The following is a 26272-nucleotide window of genomic DNA, read 5'->3' on the forward strand; positions in this document are numbered from 1 at the left end:
GGCTCAGGGTGTCTGACCCTCCAAGGGAGGAGTTGTAAAGTTTGATGGCCACAGGCAGGAATGACTTCCTATGACGCTCTGTGTTGCATCTCGGTGGAATGAGTCTCTTGCTGAATGTACTCCTGTGCCCACCCAGTACATTATGTAGTGGATGGGAGACATTGACCAAGATGGCATGCAACTTAGACAGCATCCTCTTTTCAGACACCACCGTCAGAGAGTCCAGTTCCATCCCCACAACATCACTGGCCTTCCGAATGAGAAGGCTTTAGTTTGTCGACTGAGCCCTGCTTGGGCTTTGGTTGAAATGTTCCAAGCAGCCTGTCGCATTGTAGCCGAATCCAGCCCATGCTTGATCTTCCAGGTGATTGCTTCCTTTGATTTATTATATTGCATATCACTTCTTCCATCACCACTGGAGTTTTCTGCAATAAATCCACATTTTCCTCCTTTACTGCCATCTCTCTTGTAAAAGGAACAAAGACCATGAATTTTTTAAAGTGCTATCCAATAGATAAATGAAAGAAAATCTTATTAATACTGGAGGTTCTGCAGATGTTGCGAACCTTGAGCAATACCAACAAAATGCTAGAGGAATTAATCGTCACACAGCATCTATAGAGGGGAATAAACAGCTGATGTTCTGGGCTGAGACCCTACATTCCGTCTGGAAAGAAGGGTGGGGGAGTGAAGGACTACAAACTGGCAGGTGATGGGTAATTAGGTTAGAAAACCCAATGTTTGGATGTGAATGATACTTGTATCTTTTCAAATGAAGCACTAGTTTGTCGTTTTCTGTATTTTCTGAACATAGCCTTAGTTGTAAGAGTGGTTGTCACTGTAGTCCTGGTCCACCATTCATCCTAGACTTTTGACAACTTGATTACAAAGTGGCACTGACCGCATTTTAGTGAGTGAATGACTTTTTGAAGTAGTTTGTCAAGTTGAGTGTAGAAAAGTGCTTCATAAATGTAAAAGTTTTAGATTTTAGATGTGTAGAATTGAAAATGCTTAACATATTTGAGGGGATGGATTGTATGAGATAAGAGATTTAAAGTCTTGGGCCATCTTTGGTTTTTGTATCAGGCTTCATATATTTTTGTAAACATGTTGAAGTACACATAGATTAGTTTTGATATTTGTAACACATACAAAGTGTTGAAGGGTCTCTGCCCAGAATGTTGACTGTTTATTCCTTTTCATAGATGCTGCCTGACCTGCTAAGTTTTCCTCCAGCATTTCATGTGTTGCTCTAGATTTCCAGCATCTGCAGAATCTCTTGTTTTTGATATTATTTGTGCCTGTTAAATTGAACTACACTCAATTCCTCGTAACAGACAACATGAAACATTACCTTGCAGCAATTGAGGGTACTCTGTATTTGGAGAGTTTCTATGTGAGCTTGATTATTATAAATGATAGATTTACCTAACTGAAAATCTTGTTATGAAAATAATGACATACATTTTAAATATGATAAATTTTCCTTCATTGTACTGTTACTACTTTAGGTAGAGGGGGCTAGCTCAGGCTTCATAACATTATAAGTCTCCTTTGCAGTTTACACATACCCAATACAGGTGTGGCCTCTTATCAGAGTTCTTCCTTCCCTGTCGCCAATAAGTCTAGACAAAGAATCCCTTCAAAACTACCCAGAAAAATTGCTCACTCTTTGGTTTCATACCTATTTCCTTTTTCCTGAGAAGTTAAGCCACAGACCAGTTCATAGTCTTAACTGTGTAAGTTAATTTTCACTGATATGAAAATAACTTGTTTATGTTTAATAAACTGTTCAGACCTGCCTGGCTACACTGACTTTTTTTTATTGATGGGGCAACTGAAATAATCGTAAATATCCAAAACTCATCCTGCAGCGTAGAGCTGGTTCTGAACAATGACTAAGCTTTAAGTGATGTATGCAGAGAACCTACCCTGATGACTTTTTGACAGTTTGCTCATGCCAAAAGGTTTTGGTACTGTTTTTCAAATCTCTGACTTGTTAGGAGACAATGAAGTCATTCTGCACACCACATCATGCTGGCTCTCAGCAGAACATTTATATCAATCTTTTTGCGTACTATCTTTAGTTACATATATGTCTGCAACTTCTCTTTTGTGTACTTAACACTCTCCAGATTCTTTTTATCGCTTACGATGTTTCAATAAATGGAATTTTAAAACCATTCTAATAACCTTAATTTTTAAAATTATTTATGTAAAAATGCCTCAAAATACTAGAAATTAAACCATTACTTAAAGTAAAATGTAAGGCACTTTTCTCCTCAGTTGGGAAAACTAGCGCTGTCTTCTGCCCTCCTCACCATTACCACTCCCCGTGCCCCCACCACAAGCTGGCATTGCCTTCTTCCTGAAGTGTGGTCCATTGGACACCTTCCTTCCTTCCTACTAAATGTCACTAAAAGTAACAGTATCCCAAGTAGCCAACCAGATATTATCAAAATTGTTCAGAGCATTTTCACTTAAGACAGTACAGCAGAAGAACAGGTTCTTTGGCCTATGATGCCAGTCTATACCAATCCCATCTGCCAGTGCTTCTATCACTGTATGTGACCGTGATGAAAATAAATTTGCCTGTCAATTTGTCGGCAGTCTTTTTGTCAATTTATTAAACCTACTCTTACAGCATTACTCATTTGTCCAGTTAGACTGCACTTGTGTGGTTCCATTTTCATACATCGAGCTGCAATCAGAGAATTGCCTGCAGTGGATTCTCTGCCTCAAACAGTACAATCCCTAGGATCTTTACTGCATAAGTTGGAGAGTTGATTTTAAAAGAAATTGTGGAACTGGAAAGGAAATTGCGTGGCACCCATGAAGAGAGGAAAAACTAATTTTTTACAAAAATTTGAAAAAAAATTAGAAAAATGTGACACATCTTAAATTGGTAGAGAAGCAGGGGAATTTTTTTTTTTAAAAATGTCTGTGACCAGGGTAGAACTTGGGAAAGTTGATGGGCTTATTAGTCACAAGGAAATGAATGGGAACAGAGGGAAAACAGTGGTAAAATTGGGAGATACCAGCCATATAACTTGCTGGAAATCCAAATTAATGAAGTTGCCTCTTAATTTTTTTTTTGGTTGATATGCTCCTTTGCTAACATAATTTGAAAATGCAATGCCAGTTTCCATATGTAATCTGACAGTGTTCTTGTCTGCCTGATCACCTCGCTTGGCCCATTCACCATCTCTAAATTTCTGACTGACAACCTGTAATGACGGAGCAGAAACTTCCTTTGACTGAAACCATTGTCTTTGGCACTCATGCCACACTCTCTGCGGTATATATCCAACTTGTTGCTAAGATTTTATTTTTATTACCTTGCAAAATGCTGTCTGTTCTTTCATACTTTTCCATCTATTTATTAAGTGTACGCTTTCAAACCTCCTTCATTCTATTCTCTGAAATTAAGGCCATAAAATTTCTGGTGTGGAATCCTGATTCACTCCAACTCCCAGTGTCATCCATAATCCCAGTGTTAACCCAATAAAGCAATGTCTTGATTTTAAAAAACTCACCTTGGGTTTTGGACCCCATCTTAGCTTCTCTTCCTCCCCCAGGTGGGATTCATCCAAAGTAGAAGATTGTAGCATTGAAGGAGACTGATCTGAGGCGTGCCTTTCCCATTCAGTAAGAAAATGGCTTACTGAACTCCACCCAATATGAAAACCAATTCCCATCCTACTCATGTCTTGTTGCAGTCAATAGAATCAGAATCGGGTTTATTATCACTGAATGTGTTGTGAAATTAGTTAACTTAGAAGCAGCCATACAATGGTTTCCCCCACCATCCGAAGGTAGAGCGTTCCTATGAAACGGTTCGTAAGCCAGAATGTCGTAAAGTGAAGAAGCAATTACCATTTATTTATATGGAAAAAATTTATGAACGTTTGCAGACCCCAAAAATAACCCACCAAACCATGCCAAGTAACACAAAACCTAAAATAACAGTAACATATAGTAAAAGCAGGAATGATATGATAAATACACAGCCTATATAAAGTAGAAATACTTTTCTACAACCATTGCCAAACTATCCACCACAGCGAAAATCTCACAAGTGCTCTCAGCAGAAACACTCTGTCCAGTAACTTTTAAGCTATGAAGCTGCCAAATCATACCAAATAACACAAAAATACGCAGCCTATATAAAGTAGAAATAATGTATATACAGTGTAGTATCACCGGAATCGGAAAGACAAGGCCGAGCACACTGATGATGGTGTGTTAGGCTGAGTTGTCGGAGGTTGGGGTGCTGCAGTGGCCCCCGCCCTCCAGGCCACCGACCGATACCGATCTGCGAAGTATGCAGCGGTGGCCAGGACGCACACAGCACATCTTTAAGAAAAAAGCTGAAATAAACAAGCTAATTAGGTGAGGCCCGGCACGTAAATGTCGGCTGACATTTATGGGCTGGGCAGCACCTAATTAATTAACTTATTTATTTCAGCTTTTTTCTTAAAGATGTGCTGGGTGCGTACCGGCTGCTGCTGCATGCTTCGCAGATCGGTTTTGGACTGCGCCCCGGAGGTTGGGGTGGTGGGACACTGGGGTGTCATCTCATCATTGTCTGTTTCCATCAGGGCAGGCAGGTCATCTTCTATGTCTGCCTGCCTCGATATCGAAGGTCGAGGTTCGTCGTCTGCTGTGGCTGATGTGGAAGGCTTGAAAAACAACAGTATGCTTGACTACTTAGCCTCGCGCATTTTTCTATCATGCAGTTCTTTATAAGCACTCAAACCATCCTGCAAATATGCCCTAAACCTACGTACCCTTCCAAGATTAAAGTTGTACTTTTCTGCAATCATTGCAGCGAAAATCTCGCACATTTGCTTCATGTTCAGTTCCTGGATGACTTCACTTTTGGTTCGTTCGCTACTGCGTTCGGTTTTGATTGTTATCCTTTCCTCTTCCAATTGCATCAGCTCTTCATCTGTCAGTTCTTGGTCATGGGATGCCAAAACCTCTTCAACACCATCTTCGTCAACTTTCACAAGCCAAGCTCACCTTGTCCTTACTTCATTCACCACGATCGAAATGCTTAATTATGTCTAGTTTTACACTAAGTGTAACACCCTTACGAGCTCTTTTAGGCTTTTCCAATACCCTAGAACTCATTTTGCTAACGGATGCTCAAAATAAATCGACATAATGCACAGATGCTCACAGGCACGTGTTTAAGCAATGCCAGCTAGAATATAGTTCCGGGGGAGGAGCTTGGCTGCTCGGGGCGCACGCTGCCTTTTTTTTGTTAACAGTGAAAACACTTTCTGTTAGCGAAAACAGGTCACTAATGTAGGTCTTTTGTAACAGCGAGGTTTCGTAAAGTGAACGTTCAGAAACTGAGGGACACCTGTATATGATATAGAAAGAAAACAAGTAAACCAATTACAGTAAGTGTGTATATGTACATATTAAATAGATTAAAAGTAGCACCAAGCAAATAACTTGTATATTTTTTTAAAAAGTGATGTAGTGTCCAAAGATTAAATGTCCATTTAGGAGTCGTATGGCAGAGGGGAAGAAGCTGTTCCTGAATTGCTGAGTGTGTGCTTTCAGGCTTCTGTACCTCTTTCCTGATGGTAACAATGAGAAGAGGGCATGTCTTGGGTGATGGGGATCCTTAAAATTGGACGCCACCTTTCTGAGGCACAGTTCTTTGAAGATGTCTTGGATACTACGGAAGCTAATACCCAAGATGGAGCTGATTAATTTTACAACTTCCTGTATCTTTCAGTTCTGTGCAGTAGCCCCCTTCCCGCCCCCGTTCCAGACAGTGATGCAACCTGTCAGAATGCTCTCCATGGTACATCGAGAGAAGTTTAAGTGTTTTAGGTGACAAACCAAATCTTTTCAAACTCCTGATGTAATATAGCTGATGTCTTGCTGTATCGGTATATGTTGGGACCAGGGTAGATCGTGACATATCTTAAAGTTTAATCAGTGAAGTTAATAAAGCAACCAATTTGGATATTAAGCAAGGAATAAATATTGGCTGTAATAACTTGTGCACTTATTAGTTTGAGGTGTTTTGCATCCACACTCAGGTTGGAGGAACAACACCTTGTATTCCGTCTGGGTAGCCTCCAACCTGATGGCATGAACATCGACTTCTCTAACTTCTGCTAGGCCCCATCTTCCCCTCGTACCCCATCTGTTACTTATTTTTATGCACACATTCTTTCTCTCACTCTCCTTTTTCTCCCTCTGTCCCTCTGAATATACCTCTTGCCCATCCTCTGGGTCTCCCCCCCCCACCCCGTCTTTCTTCCTGGACCTCCTGTCCCATGATCCTCTTGTATCCCCTTTTGCCTATCACCTGTCCAGCTCTTGGCTCTATCCCTCCCCCTCCTGTCTTCTCCTATCATTTTGGATCTCCCCCTCCCCCTCCAACTTTCAAATCCCTTACTCACTCTTCCTTCAGTTAGTCCTGACGAAGGGTCTCGGCCTGAAACGTCGACTGCACCTCTTCCTACAGATGCTGCCTGGTCTGCTGTGTTCATCAGCAACTTTGATGTGTGTTGCTTGAATTTCCAGCATCTGCAGAATTCCTGTTGGTTGCCAACTGTAAGTGATAACTCCTTAGTTTATGAATACACAAGCCTTATTCCTGAGGATTTTCTCCAATAATTTCCCTGCCAATGACATAAAGGCTTATTCCTGCTATCCTTCTCTAATTAATAATCCTTTAGTTTTTGGCATCTCACCTATGGCTAATGAAGATACAAAGTACTTCTGTTGCAGTGCTCCACCTCTTGTCTCTTGCTTTCTGTAGTAACCTAGGATGGATCTCATGGACCTGGGTATTTATTAACACTTGTGTATTCCGTGACATTTAACTTGTCCTCAGTTGTGAGAAAGCCACCCAGTGGTGTAGTGACATCAGCACTGGACTTCGATGTGAATGTTCTTGGGTTCGAATCCAGCTGGCTCTTCGCATGCTTTCCATCCGTGCTGGGTTGAGTGTCAAGCTAGCAACTTGGCCTTGTAAAAATAAAAAAGCAGACTAAATGCTAAAGAACTGGCAAGATTGCCACCCAATTCACCACTAGGTGTAGAGAAGAATAACATAACAATTGTGAGCAGTTAATACTGAGCTGTTTCAGATTATTCATGGACTCCTCACTGAATTCAGAGTGTTCCGTCCTTGGTGAATACAGAGGAGGAGTATTCATTTACGACCTTGCCCACATCACCTGACTTTATGTATAGATTCCCCTATTCAGAAGAACCATGTTTTCGTTCATGACCTCATTCTACAAGTACATTAGGGGCAGTGTCTTGAAATTCTTTTTAATCTTACTTGTCAAGGATATTTCAAGAGTAATTGCTGAGAAATCACTAAATATTTTTGAGGTCCATTTGCAGGTAGGGAAAAGAGCTACTTCAGATTGAACTTATTTTCTTATTCAATGGATCATTTGGAGTAAAGAACTTTTTCCTGAGAATTTAAAAAGCTCATTATGCCTGAGAAACTGACTAGAGTACCCCAGTGAATCTATTGAATTATTTATTTTAGTTTTAAAATTTGATATGCTTGTTGAGTTACACACAGGTATCCATATCAAAATTCTTTTTGATCATTTCACAAATGTTTAAAAAAATTGCATGTAAATACATGAATACGTTTTAGTGGGAAACTAAAATAATATCACTCAGATTACATTGATTTGAGGATTTAGATATTTGTTACTTGTGATAATGGAAATGAATTGTATCCTAATCTGTAAAAGGGGTGTAGCATCCACAAGAAGTAGGCACTTAAAAGTTCACGCTCAAAGCCTGCCAGCTGTGGAATCCTATTTTGCCAGCCCTTTCCCCAATTTTTTTGTCTTTAATGAGAATTTCTCTAGACTTTCCTTGCAAACCAAGTCCCTTGTTTTTGGTGGCAGTGAAGCCCTTATGAAATTAATTATCCAAAACTGGGCAGTTACAAAACATGTCTATATTTGGGCATATAATTACCGTTTAACTTAAGATTTTTAATAAAAGGCAAGTTTACTCTGTCATAAGTAGACTTCTTTCTGCAACTTTTTTGATTAGTTGCATCACTCTGAGGAAATACTGGTATTGGGTTAGATTGAGAATGGGCACGGTGGTATCCTGATTAAAGGAATAAAAATAACATGAAATGAAGACAATCACAGAATGGGAACTCTTGTGTTTAGTACATTTTCCTACTCTTGGGGTACTCCAAAATGCTTTAAAAGCTGATAATGTTGCTTTTTGTATGATGGTCCATTTGTAGTAGACAATTGCATATTTTTACACTGATATTTCAGACAAATGGTGAAGTAAGTAACTAATTGGTTCAGGAATATGTTTTTGTGATTCCTTGGAGTGCAGTGAGCAAGTATTCCTGTACCTTGGCATAATTTTTTTTTACGAGTACAGCAATTGTTGATCCTGCAGTTTTGCTTGCGTGTTAGAAGAGTAAATCTAGATTGAGCTGAGACAAAAGTGGAGCCCCTGCACTTGACATTCTGATTGAAAACAAAGAATGCTACCACAAACCCAGATAATCGAATACTAACAATCTGATCAGATATTTCTGCAAGGCAGATGTTGCAATCAGTAGTGATAACAGACTCTGATATAAAAACAGAATGGATTTAACCTGAAGCAATAATCTTTTTGGGAAATTTGCAGGCTACTGGTGAAACCCTTCATGACATGGCTCACTTCATGGAATGCCATGGGGATGCAAGCAAATGATCATGTGAGCTAGCCGTGTTACAAAAAGGAAAATTTTGACAGCTAAATCAAATTAACTTGGACTTTTAAATGCTTCTGCAAAATCATTCAGAAAATTTGTTTTTTTGTAAACAAAATCATTTAAACAAGATAAACTTGTGCTCGTGTACTTAATGTCAAATCCAAATGATTAAGTACCCAAATCCTCAGTGTTCCACATACCTCATACCCTATCTTTTTCAAATTGATGCAGAAACATATTTGGATCTGCAGACCAATTTCTCATGGTTGATGGTAGAAAAACCACCAAATCTTTTCCATCACCTGTGAACCTGAATATTGTACTGCAGAATGCTGCCCAGCAGTGACATTTGGACAGCAACACTGAGATATTTGTGTATAGATATTGAAGTTCACGAATCGCAGTGATTTCCAATGGTAATGACAGCAAATGCTGACCATTGTTCCTTCCAGCAAAATCTCACCAAGTATAGATTTAAATGTATATTGCATAGAAGTGTGTAGTAAGGAACTAGAAAGACATTAATTGTCTTTTAAAACCAATTTCCCCCGGGATCAATAAAGTATGACTATGACTAGTACTTATAAAGAGCTGAGCTAGTTTAAGCAGTGATTTTATTTTGGCCAGTCATTTTGTTTGACTCCAGTTTCATCAGAAAGCCAGGTTTAGGTATTTGCTATTACTCCATGGTGAGATGGATATACACAGTTGTCTTGCCTGCTTAGCTGTGATTTCATAGACTTCAAATTTAATTTAGAATTTGCTGCAAACTGTTTCCATGATCAGCATTTTTAAAAGGGAGATAAGCTAAGGAACAATGGTAAATGCATCCAGTGCATATTTTACATTGAACTTTGTGTAATTCTTGACAACTTATTAAAAATTAAGGCTGGGTATGAAGTACAAGGGCATCCTTGATACTATCCTTAAAGTGTCAGAAGTTTTCAGTACAGTTAAGATCAGTAAATTTATTATCCTTTATTATCAAAGTGCCATATAACTACCTTAAGATTTTTTTGCAGACATTTATGGGGAAAAATAAGGAAGTTATGGGAAATAAATTCTATACATAAAGACTCACAAATAACCAATGTGTAAAAGACATTGTGCAAATTTTAGTACAGAGAATAAATCAATAAATAGTACAGAGAACATGATTTGTAGAGTGCTTGAAAGAGTAGATTCATTTCAGACTAAGGTCGGTTAAATTGTCCGTATCAGTTCAGGAGCCTGGTGCTTGTTAGGTAATAACTGTTCCTGAACTTGATGATTTGGGACATGAGGCTTCTGTAACTCTTAACCAGTGGTAATAGTGAGATGAGAGCATGGCCTGGATGGTGGATGTCTTTACTGATGGGTATTGCTTTCTTGTGGCAGCACTCTTTGTAAATATATTTAGTGGTGCAGAATGTTTGTCTATGCACTGGGCTGAATCCACTATTTTCTGTAGACTTTTCTGTTCCTGGCCATTCGTGTTTCCATACCAGGCTATGATGCAACTGGTCACTTTCCACTGTGCATCAATAAAGTTTTAGATGACATGCTGAATCTAAAGCAAACTTCTAGGAAAGTAGAGGTGCTGTCATGCCACCTTTGTGGTGGTACTTGCATGCTGGACCCAGAACAGATCCTCTAATATGACAATGCAAAGAAATTCAAATTTATTGACCCCCTCTGCCTCAACTCCCCTCGGACTGGCTCATGGACCTCTGGCTACTTACCCCTGCAGATGATAATCAACTCTTTAGTTTCACGGATTCAGCATGTCATCTCAACTTTGATAAATCTACAAATGCATGGTGTAGAGCAGCGGTCCCCAACCATGTGCATGTGCTACCGGGCCGCGAGGAAACAATATGATTTGGCGATACGAAACGATATGAGTCAGCTGCACCTTTCCTCATTCCCTGTCACGCCCACTGTTGAACTTGAACGCACGCGAGGTCATCAGTTGGTATAACCTACAACTACTTGAGTAAAAAAAAACAAATGTCGCTTGAGAGTTTCTTTGAAAGCGGTGGTAGGGGACATAAAAGGCCTAACGCAGAGACAGCTGAGGCCGAGACTGCAAAAAAAAGCTTCCTTCAACAGAAAATACGACGAGTCATACATAAAATATGACTTATTGCGACCGATGACTCGCACACTCCAAGCCCCCTGTGTGTGATATGTGGAGACATGCTGTCTAATGAGGCAATGAAGCCCTCAAACTGCTTCGGCACCTTGAGTCCAAGCACCCTGCACTTAAAGACAAACCCGTTGAGTTTTTTGAGCGGAAAAAACGTGAGCAAGCGGGACAGGAGCAAGTGCTGAGAGCCACCACCTCCACAAATGCTGCTGCTCTGAGAGCGTCGTACTTCGTGGCTAGCCGTATTGCTAAGGCTAGGAAGCCTTTCACTGTTGGTGAAGAATTGATTCTGCCTGCTGCCGAGGACATGTGCCGTGAACTGTTGGGAGAAGCTGCAGCTAACAAGATGGCACAGGTTTCTCTTTCAGCTACCACAGTTTCAAGGAGAATTGATGACATAGCGGAGGACATGGAAGCACAGCTGCTGGAACCGCTTAACGAGTCACCATGGTATGCTATCCAGGTCGACGAGTCCACCGATGTCGACAACAAGGCAATACTGCTGGTTTATGTGCGATATGTATTTCAAGACGATGTGCACGAGGATATGTTGTGTGCAGTGCTGCTGCCAACTAACACAACTGGGGCAGAACTATTCAAGTCTTTGAATGACTACATGTCAGGCAAACACTGGTCATTCTATTTTGGAATATGCATAGACGGGGCTGCAACTATGACTGGACGGCTGTCTGGTTTCACTACCTGAGTCAAAGAGGTTGCTCCTGAATGCCAGTCTACACACTGTGTCACACACAGGGAAATGCTGGCTAGCCGAAAAATGTCACCCGATCTTAACAGTGTATTGAGTGACATTGTTGAAGTCATCAATCACATCAGAGCAAAAGCCCTTAACTCGTATCTGTTTGAGTAGCTTTGCGAGGAAATGGATGCAGAGCACAAACGCCTTCTCTTACACGCTAAAGTCAGATGGCTATCAAGGGGGAGAGCCCTGGCCAGGGTTTTTGAGTTAAGAGAGCGGCTACAGAGATTTCTTTCAGGAAAAAAGTCACCACTGCCAACACACTTCAGCGACGAGGAGTGGATAGCAAAACTCACTTATCTGTGTGACATCTTCAACCTGCTCAATGAACTCAATTTGTCACTTCAGGGGGGTATGACAACTGTCTTCAAATTGGCAGATAAAGTGTCTGCCTTCAAAGCCAAACTGGAACTGTGGAGACAGTGAGTGGACAGGGGCATATTTGACATGTTCCCAACATTAGCTGGGATTTTGGGAGAGACTGAGGCTGTGCCGTCCTTCTTACAGCTGGTGTGCAATCAGCTAACTTGGCTGTTGACAGGATTCGGGCGTTACTTCTGTCACGTACCCCGTAGAAATAGAAAACACTTTGGAGTCCAGTATTGCTATTAACTAATGATATTTATTAGTAACTACACAATACAGTAATATAAATGCAGATAAATCAAGCAGGTTAGCAATGATTATATATAAGTGTGGAAATATATGAAAACCAAGCTTCTTCAAGTCTAGGGGTAAATAGATACAGTCTTACGATGATGAGTAAAGTTCAATTCATGGTATTGAGTTGAGTAGTGATAGGGAGGGAGAGATTTGAGTCTTCAGATGAGCTGACGCCGTCGATCTTCCCGTTGTCCTCCGAGAAGATCGACAGCGATTTTTTCCGCATTTCTGTTCTGAAAGGGCACCCTTCAATCCTGAAGTCATGCCCTCTCGTACTAGACTCCCCCATCATGGGAAACAACTTTGCCACATCCACTCTGTCCATGCCTTTTAACATTCGAAATGTTTCTATGAGGTCTCCCCTCATTCTTCTAAACTCCAAGGAATACAGTCCAAGAGCGGACAAACGTTTCTCATATGTTAACATCATATCGCTGCGAAGCGGGGTTTTCTGCATCGAATGCAATGAAAACCAAATTACAGAATAGACTGGACATGAGGAACCCCCTTCGAGTATCGCTGTCTCCCATCACCCCTCGATGGGACCGTCTTGTTGCAGGGAAACAAGCCCAGGGCTCCCACTGATTCAGCGATAGTGGTGTGTTGTAATGATTTTATATGTTCATATGAGGAAAATATGTGTTGTGTGTATAATATCTAAACATTACTTAAAATGTTATGATGCTATTGACAAAGTGACTTATAAATGACTTGTCACTATATTCATGGGAGGAAAATATGCACTGTTTAATATTTAAATTCGTTAGATAAACCCTTTTAGAAATGAAATTGAGTGTATTAGCCACTTATAAGTAACTTATAGTTGATTTATCACCTGTATTCCGGTCGTGATTAACACCCCCCCCCCCCCACCACCACCAAGTCTGCAAGAATATTGTCAATATTAAACTGGTCTGCAGTGCAAAACAAGTTGGGGACCCCTGGTGTAGAGCATCCTGAAAGGGTGCATCAAGGTCTGGTATTGAAGCACCACTGCCCAAGAACAGAAATGTGGAGGATATAACCCAGTTCATCACTGGCAAAGCCTGACACACCAGCGGGTTCGGGAAGAGTCATTACCATTCAACCATCAGACTGCTGAACCAGAATGGATATTGTCACTGAACTGATTATTGGACACAACCTGTGGACTCACTTTTAAGGCATTTACAGCTCATGTTCTCATTTATTTTATTATCATTATTACTGTTTTTTTTGTAATTGTACTGTTTGTCATCTATTGTATTTTGTTCTACTAAGAATGCCTGCAAGAAGATGAATCTCAGGTTGTACTTTAGTAATAAATTTAATTTGAAGTGATTGAATTTTGAGGTTGTTTGTAGTGGTGCCATTCAATTGGATTCTAATATCCTTCCAATATGCTGATTTGTCACCATCTTTGTTGTTAACCAAATCAAAGTTAAATATGTATTGGAGCTGTACTTAAGCACACACTTGTAGGTGTAAACTGAGTGGAGCGGGGGCGAAGTACACGACCTGTGGTGCCCTTACGCTGATTGTGGAGATGTTGTCACCTGTCTGTACTGACTAGGATCTACAAGTGAGGAAATTGAGGGTCCAGTTGCAGAGGAAGGTATTGAGGTAGACGGTCTTAGAGTTTATTAGTGGTTAATTTTGAAGATCATAATGAATTAAGAACTTGTTAAATTTGCCATGCTTGCATAAAAAGAACTGTCATTGATAGAAGGTGAGTAAGATGCATTGAGATGGATGTTCTAAAAATCAATTAATGAGGTCATTTTTAATGAATCTTTAAGAAGTGGAGAGACTTTGGATATGAAATTCAAGGCCATGGTCCCTGATGATGCAGTTGACAATGAAACAGTGACAATGTAGTGATGCTTGGGTGGCCATAATTGAGCACTTTGGAGATGTGGTTATGCGATGGGGTAATTAGGGTAAGAAAGAGCAACAGTAGTAAGAGGGGAAAACAAGGATGGAAATTTCATTTTCCATGCTGGTGCCTTAACTAGGAGCTAGAGTGTAAAATAAATAACCAAAATTATTCGGAAACATTCACTAAAGCTTAAAAGAATATTATGGGAGCAAGTTACCTAGTAGTTTTGAAATAACAAAATTAGAGATGTTGAACTTATTGCTTTTATAGAAGTTAATTTATTATGATCCTTTGTATTTACAATTTGATACAAGACTGGGAATGTATTTTCCCAATTCTGCTCTTTGCATTGTAACAAAGATGGAAATAGGTGGTCCCAATAAACCACTCTTTTGAGGCTGAGCTCAACTCTATATAAAATGTGACACTATTTTGCGAATAGTTTAGAACAATTTCAGTTACTGAGAGAAGGCACACTGATAGAATTTAATTTGTGTTATGGACCAAAGATTTCCCAGTATTGAAATGGAGGAAATTTATGTTAATCTAAGACTGTCAGCTGGTTTACAGACTATGGGGTCAAGACAGGGGTGCTAGAAAACTTGTGATCCCTGTAGAATTTACTCTTTCTGCATAAAGGTGACCTTAAATGTGATCAGATCTTCACACAAGTCCTGAAACTAGATTAAGAGAACCTAATTAAGTAACACAAAAGAACATTATACTTGTTCATTTATTTATTGAGAAAATTGATCCAATATTATATGTCAAAGTTGCTGGTGAACGCAGCAGGCCAGGCAGCATCTCTAGGAAGAGGTACAGTCGACGTTTCAGGCCAGTCTCTGCCTGAAACGTCCACTGTACCCCTTCCTAGAGATGCTGCCTGGCCTGCTGCGTTCACCAGCAACTTTGTGTGTTGCTTGAATTTCCAGCATCTGCAGAATTCCTTGTGTTTGCAATATTATATGTATTGTTTTGGGGAAAAGTGTATGAACCTCTAGTGTAATGCCTTCTCCAAAAGCTATTTGGAGTCAGGTGTTCCAGTTAATGAGATGAGATTGGAGGTGTGGGTTGTAGAGGTGCCCTGCCATTTAAAAAACACACAGTCGGGCTACTGACAGAGCCTGCTCTTCTCAAAAAAGATTTGTTTATGTGCACCATGCCATGATCAAAACAGCTTTCAGAGGACCTTAGAACTGTAGAGATGTATGAAGCTGGAAAAGACTACAAAAGCATTTCTAAAGACCTGAGTGTTCATCTGTCTACAGTAAGAGAAATTGTCTACGAACGAATGAAACTCTACTGTTGCTGCTGTCCCTAGGAGTGGGCATCCTAGAAAGATCACACCAAGATCATAACGTGCAATACTGAAGGAGTTGAAAAAGAGCCCAAGGGTAACAGCAAAAGACCTGCAGAAATCTCTAGAACTTGCTAAAGTCTGCATTCATGTTTCCACTATAAGAAAAAGATTGCACAACAATGGTGTTCATGGAAGGTCACCACAGAGGAAACAACTGCTCTCCAAAAAAAAAAAAAAGTTGTTACACGTCTCAAATTTGCAAAAGTCCACCGGGATGCTCTATAACACTTCTGGGACAATGTTCTGTGGACAGCTGAGACAAAAGTTGAACTCTCTGGCAGAAATGTGCATTGCTATGTTTGGTGTGCAGCACCCTTTTTCCTCCAACATTTTAAAAACCTCATCTCAACTGTGAAGCATGGAAGAAGGAATATCATGGGTCTGGATAACTTTCAATCGTTGAGGGAACAATAAATTCAAAATTGTATCAGACAATTTATAGGATAATCTCCAGGTAGCAGTCCGTCACCTGAAGCTTAATAAGAGTTGGATAATGCAACAATATAATGATCCGAAAGACCAGAGTAAATCAACAAAATGTTTTCAAAAAGAAGAAAATTAGTGTTTTGGAATGGCTGAGTCAAAATCCTGAGCTTAATCCTATAGAAATGTTGTGAAAAGACCTGAAGCAGGCAGTTCATGCAAGGAAGCCCACCAACATCCCAGAGTTTAAGCAGTTTTGTAAGGAGGAATGGCCTAAAATTACAGGATTGAGCAACCGTTACTGGAAATACTTGGCTGAAGCTATTGCTGTACAAGGGGGTCACACCTGTTACTGAAAGCAAAGGTTCACATACATTTTCCAACAAATACATGAAATATTGGAGCATTTTACTCAACAAGCAAATGAATAAGTATAATTGTTCTCCAGCATTTTGTGTGTTGCTCAGAGTTCCAGCATCTGCATATTTACTCTTGTTTGTAGTGTTTTTGTTAATTAATTGGGTTCTCTTTATCTAGTTTTAGGGTTTGCGTGAGGATCTGATCACGTTTTAGGTCATTTATGCAGAAATACAAATATTTCTACAGGGTTCATAAACTTTCTCGCACCATTGTATGTTAAGGTAAAGCTGGATATTATTAGCATACATCTGGAAGCTGATTCTATGCTATGGGTGACATTGCCAAGGAGCGGTATGTGGCAGGTGGCCCAGGAGAAGCAAAACTCTGATTTTTAAACCTCCACTTCCTTGCGGCCATACCCACCCATGGGAAAGGCTTCGGGAGTAAACCCCGAGGAAGAAATCAGGAGCCAGGATCCCTAAGGCAGTTTGATGATGTTTACAACTTCACTCTAGCAACCTCTATGACGACACTGGTGCCAGGCTGTTACTGTGTTACCTTTCCCTTGGACTACATTGGTGATGTGGAGAGAGGGAACCCGCTGCATGGGCAACAGCCAGTTCTTCAAATCTTTCCACCCAGGCTTGCGCCATAGGACACAGTCCACAAGAGGTGCAAACCCATGATCTGCTGGGATGGGCAGGTGCCTACATTGGTATATGGATGAGAAATGTGTGGAGGTGCATGGGAACACCAGGGAGTATTTATTGTCCTTGTGAATGTTATGCATTAATAGATCTGGAAGGTATTGGATTTAATCCTGTGCTAATTTGCAGGGGTAACAGCAAGAAAGATGCATTTGGGTTTGGGATCCTTAATATCAGTATGGAAAAAAAGTTTCTGTAATTGCTGATGCATAATTGGATGGAAAATGTTTCCCAAACTTTACTCCCTTTTTTGCAAATACAATTTTGCTACGGGTGAAATGCCTGATGACAGCTAGAATGGGTGAAGAGCTACTTGGATTTATATAACATGAGATTACATACTGTTAAAACATGTTAATTGTATTTAAATTATAACTTGCAAAATTGTTTTGAAAAAGTTAATGAAATTAAACCAAATGTAATTAATCCGAGGAAAACTTTGAATGTTACATAGTCAATAAAAAGTGGGACATAATCTAATTTTCTCTTTATAGCCATATTACAGGCATTAAAATTCTCATTAATTTGCCAACATTTTCTCTCCTCTCATAATCAAACACTTTGGTTTAAAAAAACACCTTGGCTAACAACCATTCAGCTTTGGAAGAATAAAAGGAAATAGCAGACTGTTGGGGAGAAACATTTAATGTTTCAATGAACATGGATAAATTTTAAATGTTCAGCTAAAATTTAAACTGTAATATGAATTTGAATGTTTAGTTTGATAGTTTAACATGTTAGTGCATTATGCATTCTGTTGATATGGTAGGCCTTGCATTTTAAATTCTTCCCTTGACCAACTGGGAGTTGGTAAACAAAGCTACAAGGCTGCGTTCTTCCAAAAATGAATACCCTCTAATTACCTACTCCCCTTTAAAAGTCAGGAAAACAGTACAAATCAACTTGATTTCTTTAGCCTTGGGAACTGGCATTATGGTATCTAACACTAAAGTTGATTATAAATATTTGTATAATTTTTAAAAATTTGGATTTTATTTCTGAAAAAAATGCTAAAAGCATTTGCTTATTGCTTACTGTTTAATTATTATTTTTCCTTTACAGACAAACCACAGCCATTTGGAAAGGATAATGAGGAGGTGAGTGTTGCTTGTATTTATAGTTGCAGAATTCACAACTCAAGTGAAATGGTAATCTAACATTTCAAAAACTCATTGTTTGACCTTTGTTTAAGTTGTCAGTTTTAAGACGCTGAATAGATGTCAGTTATTATTTACTGAGCAAATCAATATGCAGACAAATGGTTTAAAAGAGCTGTTTGTAATGGAGTAACACTTTAGTATTTAGAGGGGGGAACAAAGCTTAAATTTTGAAAAAAAATTTGCTCTAGAATTGGTACATTTGTTCTTCCTTTTTGTACATTTGTGTCTGGTAGCAATGTGGAGGTTATTATATTCCATAGACCCAAGTAGTGAGTAATTGAAACGGCTGAATCATGTGTCCATCATGGTATAATAGTTGAAATAATCTTTTTTTCCTTTCCATCATTATCAGTGTCCCCTTAATGTATTACTACGGGGATAAAAATTACATCTAATTATTTCAGTCGTGGCCCAAGTTGCACCTTCATCTTCTAATCAGATACCTTTCATTCAAGTTCCACACAGAGACTTTACAAAATGTTTAGGTTCCCACTCTAGATCCATGGACAAGGAGTGCTTCACTGAGTGTTCTATTGGAAGTGATTATTACAAACAATATCTTCTCACCCTCCTGCATATGGATGGTAAAAGTCCCATTTATTGTGTAGAATGCAGAAATATCTGACATTTTGTAATCAGCATTGTGAAAACCAGATTATCTAGTATTTATACGATAGGTTTTTTTTGGAAAATAGCTCTGAATTTAAAATTAGAACAGTTACTACATTCCAAAGTTCATTGTCCGAGAAGTGGTGTTATGGAAAAAGTTATAAATACAAGTTTTAAACAAAAATTCAATTGTTTAATATGAATGCTATGTTTATTTGGGGTACTTGAAGTTTAATTTTTAAAATCTGTTATTAAGAAATATACTATTTATGCATTTTTAAATTTTATAAGGACATGTATGAATATGAAGTACTTTAATTTTAGTTTTATGGGTAAATTATTGTAAATAATATATACTTATTAATTCTCTGGAAAGGGGAAATAAATTTAAACTTTTAGACTCTGACTTCGTGTAGAACAGAGGCTCCATTGATTAGTTTTCTGTAAAGAAATCACAATGTCGAATGGTTGCGTTTATTTTGCAAGCTACAGATAACATCCAGGTAATTGAACTGTATTTCATTTAGGCTGAAGAAAAAAAGATAATTTTGATTATTCTTCATCGATTGCATAGTCATCTTGCAAAAATAGCAGGTAAGATCAATTTCTAATTTTTGATGCAATCGCATTTGTCACAGTGGCATATTTTTGTTCATAGCAAACTAAAAAGGCTACCCTTCCAGGTGATGTACATATGTGGAGAACTTAAAGTTATAAAGTACATAAGATTTTAATATTTGATAGCTGGAAAGTTTTGGGAGAAGGTTTGGTTATAAATATTTGGCAGTATTTTATTGTATAGCATCTTTGAGTGTTCATCTGAAGTTTACATTAGAACTTTGTTTCCCAGCACTGCTGCACACTCCAAATATTAAATTACCATGCCTATAATACAACAATATTCAGTTTCTATTTAATTTTCCCTGATTAGTTTGATTTGGAATCTGTCAAGAAAATGCTAGAAAGTTAAAGTTAACCCTTCAGGTTAAATTTATGCATTATGCAACTGATCGGAGGTTCTAAGTAGAGTATTTTGTCTTGTGAGTGCCAACATTGTGATATATCACATGGAAATACCTTCATGTTACAATATCCATCCTCTTCTGGAAGGAAGCACTATGAAATCACCAGCATAGTAAGTTTACCATAAAACAATTGCTCTCCAAGGGTTTGGCCCTTTTAAATTGTAGTCTTGTCCTTTTTTTCAGCTGCAGGAATGAATTCACTATATTTGTACAATGTAAATGAATCTAGACAAAAATAGTCCAAGTTATAGTACCACAAGTTACAAGAATGTAGAATTATGGATTTCTTGTAATTTCCTTGCAATTTAACAGTTATTATTTGGAGGATACTTAAGTCTATAAAATTAAGAAGAATGCAATCAACTAGTAACATTGCTACCTTTTTTAATTTGCACCATGGTGATGAACTTGATTGACCATCTCCATTATTTGTATCATCCAATTTTAAACCAAAATCTATCATTACATCTTACTATGGCATGCTTGGTCCATGTAATTTGATGTTAAAATCTACATGGCTGGACTACTTTTACATTAATATCTTCCATGTAGTGGGGATTGATTTGATAGCCACCAAAGTGAAATAGAAAGGATTATTCCTTCTAACAGTTTGGATGTGGAGGAAAACGTCCTCCATACTTTACAGTAGCAAGATTGGCACCTGGACTGTCTGATTTCTGTAGCTTAAAGTTTTTAAAGTTAACGGAGCAGAATCAGATTTGGGTGTATTATCAGACGTATTGTGAGATTTGTTTTGTGGTAGCAATACAGTGTAATTTTTTTTAGTGCTATTACCATAAAGTGTAAAGAGCAATAGTAAGTTGGGGTTTATTGATTCATAGATTGTTCAGAACTATGGAGACAGAAGAGCTGTACCTAAGAAATTGAGTGTCTTTTTAGGCTCCTGTACCACCTCCCTGATCTTAGTAATCAGAAGAGAGCATGTCCCAGAAGCTTAGTTCTTAGTGATGGGTGCCACCTTCTCAAGGCATTGTCTTTTGAAGATGTCCTCTGGTGGGGTGACTTGTGTCTATGATGGAGCTGGCTGAGTCTACAACCCTTTGCAGCCTCTTTCAATGCTGCGCATTGGAGCCACCTTACAAGATGGTGATGTAACCAGTCAGAATGCTCTCCATGGTACATCTGTAGAAATTTGCTAGTGTCTTTGGTGACATACCAAATCTCTTCAAAATCTAATGAAGTATAGCAGCTAGTGTGCTACCTTCTGATTGCATGATTGCATCAGTATGTTGGTCCCAGCAGAGATCTCTGAGATATTGATGAAGATACAGATATTTTTGTCACCATACAATTACTTGGGCACCTAAGCTACTCTGTCTCCCCTAAGTAACTTATAACCTACAACCTCTTTTTCCATATAGATAGCCACCCATATGTCAGATAACAACATAAATATTTAATAACTAGGAAATTGGAGCAACACCTTTTCTACCCAGCAGTTCCATTTTATGTGAAAGATGACAAAAAGCAAAATGTAATACTTGATTTGACCAAAATAATAAACAAAGGATTCAGAAGTATTTGGTCACTATCTATATTGAGGAAATGACTTGGAGTAACAGTTTGGCTACCATTCATCCAAATAGGATGCTAGAAGTTTCAAGAAAGAAGGGAAGATAAAAAGGAAAGCCAGTTTAAGATGGGATGGAATGTATGAGAGGTTAAAAGGAAAAAGGTGAAATGTCTTGGTTATGGAATCACTGATGCCAGGCAGACAGCATCTGAAGAGTGTTGAGAACCTCTGGGGTCACCCGTCTTGTAAAAGTACTGCCTAGAAGAAGGCAAATCACTTTTGTAGAAAAATTGGTCAAGATCAATCATTGTCTTAAGCCAGTGATCACCTATGTCATACAACATGGCACATCATGATGATGAACACAGCGAGTCCAGAAAGCTGTAATTTTCTTTTGGGCTCTATTGATCCCAAGTACGTTATTGGAACTCCTGATCCACGTGCTTAAATTGAGTTGCTGTGGAATATTACAGGATGTTGAGGTTGTCTTGGATATAAGGCAGTGAAGACAATCAAAGCCGAAATTATCAGTGGTGTTGGTGGAAAAATGTAGCTTGTGATTTTGAAAGGTGGGAGGGGCCCTTCTTGTGGCTTTTTCCTGGATGGCTTTTGATTGAAGCCTGGGGAAAGTGCTGATAGGCATATTTTCTTGTATCTGATAAAGCTCCATATAAGCAAGCACGCATGCAGACTGAGAAGTCTCTCTGCATGGTGGCTCTTAATCTGTTTCCCTTTGCAGATGTTGCCTAACCTGAATATTGCAGCATGTTGGTTTTGTGTATGGGATTGTTGCTCTGAGGTTAATATGGAACAATATTTAAACGTCAAACCCCTGTATGTCTTATTTGAATAACAATTCTGAATTTAAACACGAAGAAATCACAAAAATATGGCATTAAATTCTGACTAGTATCAGCTCTGATTCAGTTCTGGCAAGTTAACATTTAATTCAGTAGGTAAAAGATTTGGTAATTAGTGTCATCTGTCTATCAAATACTTTACAAATCCATTTAGCTTGGCATTGAGATTCCTACACAAGCCCATTGATTTCTTGCAGGCCCAGATAAAATCAGATGACTGCAGATAGTATCCGGGGTGCAGCTTATGAAATGGATGTAAAATTTGGCACTAGCTAATTGCATTTGGCTATTTGATGGATTTGGTTTGGAATCTTAAGTTATGATATATAGAATTATTTAAAAAGCTAGGCCACAAACTTGAATGGAATGACATGAAGCAGAGTGGAAAAACCAAGCAACTGTTAATAGATTTTTCAAAAGTGGCACCAAAATATTTGGATAATCAAATACATGTCTGGGCTAATATCGATGAATGGAAGGCTGAATTTGCTACTCTTGTGGTTTTTGTTCTGGAGAAGTCTGGAACTTTTTTTAAACTGATGACTGCCTAATTAAAAGCAATATGCTGATATGGGTATTGGAATTTAAAATCTGGCAGTTTTTGCCACACATTTTACTGCTACTGTATCTATATTAAGGGAGATTTTTATCCTAATTGTTTTTTTCCCCCTCTAATTCCAGGAGAATATGATTGTGGTGACCATGTTCATTATAAAAACAGAAGTCTATCTGTCCAAGGTGCTGCTGAATATGTAACTGTAAGTTATTTCAGGGTTGGTTTGGCTTGCATAAGAACATAAAGAAATAGGAGTAGGCCATCTGGTCCATTGAGTCTGCTCTGCCATTCAATAAGTTCATGGTTGATCTGGCCATGGACTCATCTCCACCTGCCTGCTGTTTTCCCCAGAACCCTTGATTTCCCTACTATGCAAAAATCTATCTAAACTTGTCTTAGATATATTTACTGAGGTAGCCTCCACTGCTTCATTGGGTAGTGAATTCCACAGTTTCACCACTCTGGGAAAAGTAGTTTCTCCTCATCTCCGTCCTAAATCTACTCCCCCAAATCTTGAGGCTATGTCCCCTAGTTCTAGTCTCACCTACCAGTGGAAACAACTTTCCTGCCTCTATCTTATCTATCCCTTTCATAATTTTATGTTTCTATAAGATTTCCTCTCATTCTTCTGAATTGCAGTGAGTACAGTACCAAGCAACTCTATCTCTCCTCACAGTCCAACCCACTCATCTCTGGAGTCAACCTGGTGAACCTCCTGTCCAAAGTCCCTCCAGTATATTCTTCCTCAAGTAAGGAGACCAGAACTGTGCGCAGTACTCCAGGTGCAGCCTCACCAGTATCCCGTGCAGTTGCAGCATAACCTCTGTTTTTAAATTCAATCCCTTTAGCAATGAAGGCCAACATTCCATTTCCCTTGTTATCCTGCTGCACCTGCAAACCAAGCTTTTGTGATTCATGCCCAAGCACTCCCAAGTCCCTCTGCATAGCAGCATGCTGCGATTTACTTACTTATTTTTTTAACAATTTAAATAATAATCTGCTCTTTCATTTTCCCTTCTGAAGTAGATGGCCTCGCATTTACCTACATTGTACTCCATCTTCTGCACCCTTGCCCACTCACTTAACCTATCCATATCTCTCTGAAGACTCCATATCTTCTGCACAATTTGCTTTTCCACTCAATTTACTATCATCAGCAAATTTAGATACACTCTACTTGGTCCCCTCTTCCAGATCGTTAATGTAAATTGTGAACAGTGGTGGGCCGAGCACTGACCCCTTCTGTTAGTTGATCAATTCTCTATCCATGCTAATACATCACCCCAACTATGCATCTTTATCTTCTGGATGTCTTTTATGCAGCACCTTATCGAACACCTTCTGGAAATTTAAGTAAATAATGTCCATCTGTTCCCCTGTATCGGCTGCGCTCGTTATATCCTCAAAGAACTCCATTAAGTTTGTTTATTGCCTGTGACACTGTAATGTTATTATTCGGTGGCTGATAGACAATTCCCACCAGTGATGATTTTTTCCCCTTTACTATTCCTAATCTCTACCCAGATTGATTCAACATTCTGCTCCTTAGATCTTACATTGCCTCTCACTATCACCCTGATCTCATCTATAATTAGAGTGCTATCCCACCTCTATTACCTTCCTGCCTATCCTTCTGTATTACCTGTTATCCTTAGATATTAATTCCTAATCCCCTCCACCTGGCAACCATGTCTCTGTAATGGCCACTAAATCATACCCTTTGTACTGATCTTTGCCACAGGCTTTTGTAATCTTCTTGAACCTGTTGCTAGCTATAGAATTTTTCATGTGTCTAAGACTCTAGAGCAGGGGGTTCCAACCTTTTTTTAATGCCATGGAGTTTTACCATTAACCAAGGGGTCCGTGAGCCCCAGCTTAGGAACTCCTGCTCTAGAGACTACAGATGCTAGAATCTGGAGGAACTCAGCAGGTCAAGCAGCATTTGTCAAGGTAAATGGATGGTTGACATTTTTGGGTTACAACCTTTTCTTGGGATGGGTTCTGTATCATTTGGGTCCTGATGCTAGGTCTCAACCCAAACCATCAACCATTTATTTGTCTCCATAGCTGCTACCAGCTTGCTGAGTTTCTCTGGCAATTTGTTCTTTGCTTCATATTTCTAGAATTATGAAACCACTTGAATGATCAAGATGTTTTCTTTCTCCCACTTACTGTTGTTCTCATTCCTGCTATCACATTTGCACACCCTGGTTTGAATTGTTAATGTAGAGCTTAGATTCCACTGAGGTCAAATATTGAGGAATCTAAACTTTTGGACATTGGTTGAGTGCAAGAAGACACAGTTGAATAACTTTGAATCATGTGGTGACGTGATTTACTATATGAAAACTTGAAAAAAGGCATTTTGTTAATTGTTAATAGATAATAAAAAATATATTTGTTTTATATAGGGCCCATCTAGAGAACTGCGAACTTGACCAGTCTCCCTTTTTGAAGACGTTAGTGTGGTGGAAGCACTTCAGGAGTTATTTACTTAACTGTTGCTAATAGATGGATTATCTTCTAAAGTAAAGTTGGGACAGGCGCTGTTTGTATCTGTTGGAGTTTAGAAGAATGAGCAGTGAATTGATTGAGACTGATACTGAGTCCTTCTGGTGTATGTGGAGACGTTGTTTCCTCTTATGAGGGATCTAGAACTAGAGATAACAAAATAAGAGTTCATCCTTTTTTAAGATCATCGAAGTGTTTTATTTTCCTGTGTAGGTTATGAATCTTCAGAACTCTTATTCTCAAAGGCCGGTGCAAGCAGAATCATTTTTGGGATAGCTTCTTGCTAAGCAAGGGGTGAGAAGTCACTGAAAGTCAGGAATTTTGTATTGAGATAGCAACCAGAATGAATGGTAGGTTAGGATCAAGTTGTCTATTCTGCTCCTAATTTGTGGTAGGTGACAGTGGTTGGGATAAATAATTGAATTTGCACTGGTGTTTGTGAATAATATAAACTTGTGATTTTGAAAGGCTGGGAGGAGTCCTTCCTGTGACTTTTCCTAGATGGCTTTTGGCTGAAGCTTGAGGAAAGTGTTGACGGGCACCTTTCCTGGTATCTGATAAAGGTCCATATAAGCAAGGCATTTCAGTTTCCATCAAGTGGCCACCAATAATGTTGTGTTCCACATTGACATCATCTTTGAAGATGGCCATCACCTTGATGTGGCAAAACACCTCAACGGCTCTTCATGTTGGAACTTCTTGCTTCTTTGCCTTCTGTTGCTCAAGTTTTAACAAATGCTCGTGAGCTGTTGGCTTTGTAATTCCAGTAACTGGCAACTTGATAGTGTCTAAGAAAGTTTTTCAGTTTCATAAACATGGGAGTTTACACTTTTTTGAGGAAATGACAATAAGCCTTCCTCTTGATATTGTGGCTCTTCCAAATTTATTAATTGGTGAATTTATGATTGTCACCTAACTCTAAAATGACATGCCTTATTGAATGTAGCAAGTTGAGAGCCTTGAGCATAGCAAAAGCATCCTAGTCTGTGGCTGTAACAATGGTCTGGCGTTAAGGAACTGTATC

The 26272-nt window shown here is 39.0% G+C and overlaps 1 protein-coding gene across 1 annotated transcript in view; it reads left to right on the top strand.

The window, feature by feature from the left end:
• The window catches only part of lemd3 (LEM domain containing 3), a 48355-nt gene that overhangs the window by 8449 nt on the left and 13634 nt on the right, over positions 1 to 26272 (top strand). The window contains exons 2-4 of the mRNA XM_063057777.1: positions 18056 to 18090; positions 19290 to 19356; positions 22863 to 22939. Of these exons, the coding sequence (XP_062913847.1) occupies positions 18056 to 18090; positions 19290 to 19356; positions 22863 to 22939 (179 nt within the window). The remainder of the gene's footprint in view (positions 1 to 18055; positions 18091 to 19289; positions 19357 to 22862; positions 22940 to 26272) is intronic.

The sequence above is a fragment of the Mobula hypostoma genome, chromosome 9 (assembly GCF_963921235.1).
Source record: "Mobula hypostoma chromosome 9, sMobHyp1.1, whole genome shotgun sequence".
Classification (NCBI taxonomy): Eukaryota; Metazoa; Chordata; class Chondrichthyes; order Myliobatiformes; family Myliobatidae; genus Mobula; species Mobula hypostoma.